We start from the raw sequence: 9,263 nt of genomic DNA, 5'->3' as shown, positions 1-9,263 counted from the left end.
GACCAAAAGAATTAAATAAAATGATACGAAGAAATACAGAAAAATTTAAACTTTTATATAAACTTATTAGAAGAAATTATTACACGTATGAATACTTTAAATTTAAGGCAGCCATATGAAAACTCTAAACCATTATTGCATTGCTACTGAGTCCGTGCTCCACAAGTTGCTCAACAGCTAAAGCCACACCTGGAAAAATGTTGGAAAATAACATAATGAGCTAACGCTCAGTAAGCAAATCTCATGCATACACATACACGTGAATGTCGTGAGTTTGTAGTGCACATATACTAATATGCTGACTTATATACTTATGCATTTCATTTATTGCTCATGCACTTTCAAACTTTACTTTTATGCTCTTTCTTTTAGTTTCACATTTTTATGGGCCCAATATCACTTGTGCACACTGTTTGATTCAGCCAATGCCTGCAGGGCTTGTTACACATATCATATAGAATCCCATGGGTTCTCCTCCGGCTAGCCATCATCTCAGCTAGGCTCATCATAACACTCATTTCATCGTTGCCATAGCTGCCATACTTATTACACATATGGAGGAGAAAGACGGAAACATGGCAAACATATCTGAATGGTCAACTCTGACCTAGCCCACACTAGTGGGCAGCCACTATAAGTCTTATAGACTTCCGTCTTCTTTACTGAACTTACTTGATTGCTTCATCGAAACAGTGGCACCCTTTTTAACATCTTATTATCACTTCGCTTAAGCCTTGTGTCATTAAAATGTTTAACTTTACATAAAACTTTTCAAGGCATTTCATAACTTTTTTCATATTCATATGCATGGTCTTATATCATATAATAATGTATCACATAACTGTACATGCCATGCATACATGCTGATGCTGAAAATGCCAATGTTCATGTTCATGATTCATGTTGATGGTATTCAATCAAGGCATTGTATCACATCTCATATAACTCAAAACATCTTTAGTCATAATACATGAAGCTTTGGGTTGGTGGCGTTGTTATACCTTAACGTAGAGCTATGGCTCAGGTCTAAGGTTTCCAGCCTAAAAACTTAAACGCTTCATATATCATAACATATAACAAATCATGAACATAGAGTAATCCACATATCCATCAACATAAGAACACATACTTGCACATAATTCATATCATTCTTAACCAAGTAAGACATCTTTCACATATCACAGAATTCATCAATTACATATCACACAACACCCTTATGGTGTTCATATAACCATTCTTCACATACTTATCATATGCATCATCATCATACCATACTTAACTCATCAGATGTACACAATCAATGTAGTCATGCATCTTACACTTAAGCACAAAAGGTGAGATTTACTTACCTTAGGTCCTTAGCTTATTTTAAAATTCCTCACCAAGAGTCAATCAATCAAATCCATACAAATCCTATTCAAGGCACATCATTTATTAAATTCTATCAAAATCATAAATATACACTATTGATAGTGTATATTAATAATACCAGAAACTATATAAATGATAATAATAAATTATTATCAACGTAATGCAAATAACTCTTCATATAAAACCATGCTTTAAACCTTGCTCATAAGATAATGTACCCTTATGATAATAATAATAATAATCCCAACAAAAATAATAATTATCGTCTATAATTAAACTTATTTCGATATTAATAACAAAATACTTCAATAGCAATACGTATATGGATGTATATATTCAAATAGTCATTTTATAAAAGAAAATCATATTTTTAACATAAAGTTGTAATAATCAATATAATGATAATAATATAAATATAAATATTTATATTATTATTAATTAGTCATAATATCAATTCCAGTGATATAATAAATATACTTTCTCCAAACTTCACTGGTCTTACAAATATCAATAACTGTAAGAAACTAATATTTGATATTATTTTAATATTCAAATATTAATATACAATAATAATGGTTAGATAATAGGTTTACTATAAATCATACTTTTCATATATATATATATATATGAATCTGTATTCTTGATTTACTTAACAAAATAATAACAATAATAATTAAAATTACTTAATCATAATAATTTCCATATTAATATAAAATCAATTAACTATGTATTTTTATACTTTATTTAATATCTAATATTTTCTAGAAAATTAGACAGCACAACGGCTATAAAGTGGACAATTCCAAAATCAAAACCTGTATAAAAAATATATATAATCCCAGACAGCCAGTAAATTACAGAAAATATTCCATATATCAATAATATATAATTATATACTATAAATACACATAATAACAATTACTCTAATCAATCACAATTAAATCACAATATATAGGTTAAAGAAATTATACCAAAATGATCGGGTTCCACAATAAGTCAAACGATGATTTTCTGAGACTCAAAACGTACTTCGGAACCTCGAACACTAAGTTTCGACCGTCGATCTACGGTGGATCGCGGTGGCTCGTGGTGGGCCCACCACCCAACTATGGTAGATGTAGGAACAAGTTATTGGGTTTTGAAGCCCACAACACGAGGAGCACGATGGTGGTGACGGATCGGCAAACGGATGCCCGAGGTGGCCGAATCGCAACTTTGAAGTCGCGGGGTGGCCGAACTTAAATCGAGTGGTTGAGGCGTTTAATCGGCGAGTGAGCTCTAGATTCCCGCGTGGGTCGATAGTTCGGAGGCCTCTGAATCCAACGGTCCGGCGCGTGGCTAAAAATGGTGGCCGGAAAGTACTCCTGCGACGTCGGCAACAGTAACACGCAGAGAGAGAGAGAGAGAGAGAGAGAGAGAGAGAGAGAGAGAGTTTCTGAGGAGAGAGAGAGAGGGGCTCGGGTAAAATGAAAGGCTGAAGCCTTTTATTTTATTTTATTTTATTTATTTATTTATTTATTTTTAAAAATTACACTTGGACCCAAAATACTAAAATTCTTTTCAAATAAGCCCTTTAGCCAAACTTTCTTAATTTTATAAAAATCCCCAATTAAAATTATATGACATTTGGGTCCAATACTTGACTACTCAAGTTTCTCTTTCTTTAATCTCATTAAAAACATAAAATCATATTTTAAACACTATTTTTCCATTACTATTTCTTAAATTTGTAAAGTTGTACATTTTATGTATTAAAACTTTGATTTATAATAAATAAATGTATTATGAAAATGTTGGATATTACACTATTAATAAGAACATGTGTAACTCCACTAATCACCAATTGGTTTTTAGATGGAGCCTCATGATTCTTGTCACATGCAGGTGGTCCGTTTCTTATTAGAATGACATTTTAGTAATTTTGGCCCGTTGAGGGCATAATTGTATATGTGTACATATATGTGTGAGACCACACTATTATGTGGATATATTTGAGATACTCGACACGAGGCGATCTTAGGAAGCAAGTTAGCAGTTTAGTCATAACAGAGTCAAATATTAGGCTCGTGGTGAGTCTAGGAATAATTTGGTAACTTAATACATTATCGTAATTGAGCGGGTAATGGGGAAATTATTTGGTAATTATTTGAGGATATTGGAAGTAACGAGAATTGTGAGACGTTATTTATGATTAACGAGGTCTATGACGAATGACAAAACTACTCTTGAGGGGCTTTGAGAGAGAGAGAGAGAGTTGGCCCTAGGGGCATTTAGGTCTTTTGGGCAAAAAGTAGTGACTTAGTCACTTTCTCCCTTGGGTGAAGGAAGTAAAAACAAAACACTCTAGTTTATTCTCTCTCCCTCTATACGATTCCTCTATTCTTCCTTACCACCTTGATTTGATTTTTGGAGAAAAGTAAAGAATCATTGAGGCTAAGACTTGGGAATTGAAAGCTTGAGGTTAGGTGTGATTAGTTGCAGCTAAGGGGGTTTAATTCACAGCTAAGGTAAGCTATAAACTCTGTTTTGTTTGAATCCTGTTTTGGTTTTTGGTGGTGTTTTGAGTGTGGTTAAGCTTGGATTTTGCTGCTGGTTTAGTGATAATGTTATGCTGGGATTGAGGTGTGATTTTGGGATTGTTTGGAAAGGATTTTGGTGAGTTTTTGTCTGAGGAAATCAAGGGAATTTTGGGTTCGTAGGGTCGCACCGCGACCCGTGTGAACCCAGGGTCAGGAGGGGTCTTTACCTCAGAGGCGCGCCGCGACTCTAAGGGGCAAGTCGCGGCCCGCCTGGGCAGCTTTGGCCACCTTAAGTTTTTAGTGATGAGAATTCAAACCTAAGGGCTCGAGATCAATTCTACTACCTAATTTAGTAGAATTCGAGGTCCCGAAGGCTAGGACTCGGTCCGGAAGCCTTTATTTTCTTGTTATTGAGGGGATTCTATATTTGGTTATGACTAGGTTACCGCTAGGGCCTCAAGATCAGGATCGTGCTCAAGGGTCGTTCTTATTTTACATTGCATTTGGACCTGAGGTAAGAAAACTGCACCCAATACGTGATATACATGTTTAGGGCTTGGCCCGAATGTTGAATATAGTATTGAATGGGCGTGGGCCCCTGTAAATGTGTATGATTATGATTATGCCTGTGCATGATTGATTAAGCATGCTGAATGCTCTGTTTATGGATATTTGTTGTATGATGACTGCTTGTTAGCATTATATAATTGGGAAAAGCATTGACTTATCAGTCAATGACGACAATAGCGCTGAGCACTGGTCGAAAAGCATTGACTTATGAGTCAAGGGCGACGATAGCGCGCTGAGCGCTGGTTGACATGGTTAGATCTAATCAGGAGCGCATCATACGCTTTTTTGACCTAATGGTCGTGGAAAAGTAAGTGTCAGGTACGCTTGGCCAGCTCCAAGACTGATTATACAGAGGATAGGGCAATGGGCCCTAGGGTGACTTATTAGTCTCATATCCTAGGGCGCTGAACCCCAGTGTGATTTATTGATCATGTAGCTTGGGCATCGGGCCCCGATATGATTCAGTTAATCATTTAGTTAGGGCATCTGGCCTCATATGACGCTATAGTCATTTATATGAATGGTATGCTTGCATGAGTAGGGTTATTACTGCTAGACATGCTTGTTATGATTTGGTAATGTGTTAATAATTGTTTATGAGCATGTTTAAGTTTTCTTGATGGGCCTTGGCTCATGAGTGCTACGTGGTGCAGGTAAGGGGAAATTGAAGCTGGACCAACCATGAGTTGGAGAGCTTAGGTGGCGACGTGTACATATGTGGTCGCTTGACCACCACGGCCAATGTTTCTCAGAGGAATTAGGGTTAAACTCTATTTTTGTCGCTTAGGTCGGCGGATTATAACTTTTGAGTTGCAATTACCTTTGGAACTGTAAACAACTTTGTAAATGTTTATTATGGGATCTCATGTACAACTTAACGTTTTAATGACATATCCATTCCTTCTAACCGAAATTTTTAACCCTGGACCGTTAATCACATTTAGTTGCACGTTTATGCCCAAATGACTCGTTTATCGAGTTTAGCACTATTTAAAATACACAGTGTAATGGTCTTGGCTAACTAGGGCGTTACAGCTACTCCAAACAAGAGAAGTATTCGAGCCATGTTTAGCCTCAAGAATAGAGTTGTTAGGGAAATAACAAGCCTTTAGAACTCTATCACACAGAGAAGTCGGTGTCTGAATGAGTCTCCAAACATGAGAGCTTGATTGAAAACTTCTAAGAGCAGTCGCAGTAGAATCTTTAAAGTACAACTTTCTCTATATTTGTAAGGAATTAGTCTAAAAATGTTTTCAATAGCTCCTCTATAATAGGTCACAAGTTTACATCACCTCTCAAATGTTATAAATGTAGAGCTGGTACAAAGTTTCTCTAAACAGTTTTTTATTTATTTTTATTCATTTTCTTTTCTTTCTCTCTTCCATTAATGATTTTTTATTATTTTTATTTCTACTTTTTCATTACTTTATTAATAAAAAAATATTTAAAAGATGTAAAGAAAAATATAGAGAAGTTGTTGTATGATGTACGGTAAAATTTGATGTAAAATAAAAAAAAGTAAGATTTTTATGATGCATTTTGAAATATAGAGTAGAAAACGGTTAGAATTGCTAGTTCCGAAACTCCAAACCACCCCTTTCTTTCGTGCAACATTATTCATAATGTAACATTATATTTTTTTTTTTTGTGGAATGTAACGTGTTTGAATTTTATTTTCAGCATTGTAAATTATTCGAAATTTTCTAAAAATTTACAGGATGCTCTAAATAACTACAATGTACACGGTTATAAAAAATAAATTCGCCAAAAATACTTTCCAAACCAAAAACACTAAAGGATGCACCGATGTGCCTCTTTTAGGGGGGCACCCGAGAATTTACCTATTCTTTTTATACTATGAAATCAACTATTTTCTAACATGTCTTATTTCTTTTTTGAAATATCTACCATGTCTTATTTGATTAGTAAAAACATGTCTTATTTGATTAGTGAAAGTGTTCCAAAGATTCCAAAAAAAACAAAAACATTTAAGAACATGGCAGCTTGATCTTACTATACTTTTCCTCGCATTGAACATGTCACAAGTTTGAACACCTTTCCCTAGTATAAAAAATGACATTAAAATGAGGGTTTGACATTTAAGTGCAAGAATAAAACAAGAGGTTGCATATCGATATAATCCTTATATCAGATCTTATATATTTAAATTTAATAAATATTATAAAATATCACTAACTATTATAAATTATTAGGCCAACTTATTGGACAATATTAGGGTGTCGAATAACAACCCCGACAAAAAAAAAAAAATTCAATTATTTTAGCAGCCAATTGCCAAATTTCCTTAATATTTTAAGGAAGCAGATTAAGCCAATAAAGGTAATAAAGCATAGTTTGAGCTTAGCTGATGAGATGAGTCAAAGAAGCACAGCATTGAACTGAAAAAATGGGTTTCTCTGCTGTAATACGAGTTGCCAAAAGACTGGCCTCACTCTCATCCTCCTCACCATTCTCATCCTCATCATCATTCTCATCCTCAGCTGCTAATGGCCTCAACACCATGCGCGGTGCCGTGTTCTGGGAAACCAACAAGCCCCTTACCATGGAACAATTCCAAATCCCCAGACCCAAAGCCAACGAAATCCTCATCAAGACCAAAGGTTTCATTTTTTTTAATCCCAATTCCACTCTCTATTTCTGTGTTTTTATTATCCATTATTGTTGTTGTGATTGTCTGGTGGTGTAGCTTGCGGAGTTTGCCACTCTGATCTCCATGTCATGAAAGGTGAAATCCCCTTTCATAATCCTTGCGTTGTGGGGCATGAGATTACTGGTGAGATTCTCCAACATGGTCCCCAAACTGACTCCAAGATCATTCGAAGGTCCAATCTTTATCTTCTTTTTTTGATTGTTCCTGTAGATAGATGTGATGGTATGGATCATCAAGTTTGTGTCTTTTTCACAACTTATTAATTTTTTGTATTTTTTTTTTTCAGATTTCCAATTGGGTCTCGTGTTGTTGGAGCATTTATCATGCCCTGTGGTAATTGTCACTACTGTGCCAAGGTAATACTACTAAGTTCAAGATTCTAAATTTCTACTGATTTTAATTCTAATTTCCCTTTTGAGTGTTGAGGAATCATGAATCATTATCTATTCTTTCACTGAAAAAAATAGGGCCATGATGATTTATGTGAAGATTTCTTTGCTTACAACCGTGCAAAAGGAACCCTTTATGATGGTGAGACTAGGCTGTTCCTTCATGACTCTGGTAAGTTTATAACCCTGCAAAATTCATTTCATATAGGTCTGAATTACACATATATGCATAACATCTTATATTTGCATACTGTCCATGATGAATATAGGACGACCTGTGTTCATGTACAGCATGGGTGGCCTTGCCGAGATGTGTGTTGTGCCAGCCCATGGATTGACTCTTTTACCAGAATCATTGCCCTATACAGAGTCTGCAATTTTAGGGTGTGCAGTGTTTACTGCTTATGGTGCAATGGCTCATGCCGCTGAAGTTCGCCCTGGGGATTCTATTGCTGTTATTGGAATGGGTGGTGTTGGCTCGAGGTAAGCGAAAACAACCAAAAAATATGCATATCTAGTCAAATTTCATTGCATTGCTTTCTGGTTATGAGATGACTGTTGGGCCATTTCATCATAACTAGATCGAACGGTCCAGTTGTTTGCAGATAGCAAGAGCATTTGGCGCCTCTGATATAATAGCCGTTGATGTTCATGATGAAAAACTGCAAAAGGCCAAGATATTTGGTGCAACTCATACTGTAAATGCAATGAAGGAAGATGCTGTTGACAAGATAAGAGTATGCACACTCTATGATTCTCCTCCTCTATTTGTTGTATAGTCGAACATTTTTCTCATTTGCCGTTGAGAACAGGAAATCACAGGAGGAAAGGGTGTGGACATCGCGGTAGAAGCGCTGGGAAAGCCTCAGACATTCATGCAGTGTTTTAAGAGTGTGAAAGACGGAGGGAAGGCGGTGATGATTGGACTTGCACAGGCCGGTGCTTTCGGGGAAGTAGATATAAATCATCTCGTTCGCAGAAAGGTGAGACTGTTCAAGAGATTTATATGTGATTTTTGTATATGCATTACAGATTTTATAACTATAGAGTGATCAAATTTGATGGAGCAGATAAAAGTGATTGGATCATATGGAGGGAGGGCAAGGGAGGATCTTCCAAAGTTGGTGAGATTGGCAGAGACAGGAGTTTTCAATCTCAAGGATGCTGTTTCCAAAGTGTATAAATTTGAGGAGGTTGGCAAGGCATATGAAGAACTCAACAAGGGGGCCATTGTTGGCCGAGCTGTGATTGAGATTATGTAACTTTCTGTCTTTATAACACTGCTTTGTGTGATCAGGAGAAGAATAAAGTTGTCATTGCTCACTTTGGACACTTGCATTTGGCTATCACAGTTAGAGAGTCCCTCACAGCTTTTTGAGAAAATGCTAGGCTTCAATTATAGGTTAAAAGGGCTAAAGCTGAAGTTTATTGCAGTATAGAATAAAATCAGAAAAAAACGACAACAAAGCCGAAAAACGACAACAAACAAGCAAACGACATTAAGTCAGAAAACAAAAAAAACGATAACACATCGAGAAATCGACAAGAAGGAAAAAATAAATCTATTACATAGAAAAGAACGACAAGGATTCGGGAAAGAATTCAGAAAAACGATAACAAACAAGCAAACCACATAAAGCATGAAAAACGACAATAAATCGAAAAACGACAACAAAACTAGAAAACTATATAATAAATCGATTTTCTGAAAAATCAGTGTTTTTTCCCTCTGGTCAAAAGTCA

General features: G+C 35.7%; 1 protein-coding gene across 1 annotated transcript; it reads left to right on the top strand.

Annotated features, from left to right (window-relative positions):
* Window positions 1-6,772: 6,772 nt before the first annotated feature.
* LOC133831745 (uncharacterized) lies at window positions 6,773-8,852 on the top strand. Its single transcript, XM_062262147.1, has 8 exons — window positions 6,773-7,081; window positions 7,168-7,303; window positions 7,418-7,487; window positions 7,599-7,692; window positions 7,790-8,003; window positions 8,116-8,257; window positions 8,333-8,503; window positions 8,591-8,852. The coding sequence occupies exons 1-8, from the start codon at window positions 6,868-6,870 to the stop codon at window positions 8,780-8,782; spliced, it is 1,233 nt and encodes a 410-aa protein (XP_062118131.1). The 5' UTR covers window positions 6,773-6,867; the 3' UTR covers window positions 8,783-8,852.
* The last annotated feature ends 411 nt before the right edge of the window (window positions 8,853-9,263 follow it).

Source organism: Humulus lupulus, chromosome 4 (assembly GCF_963169125.1).
Source record: "Humulus lupulus chromosome 4, drHumLupu1.1, whole genome shotgun sequence".
Classification (NCBI taxonomy): Eukaryota; Viridiplantae; Streptophyta; class Magnoliopsida; order Rosales; family Cannabaceae; genus Humulus; species Humulus lupulus.
Note: the sequence above shows the minus strand (reverse complement) of the source record. Positions and strands in the feature narration are given on the sequence as shown.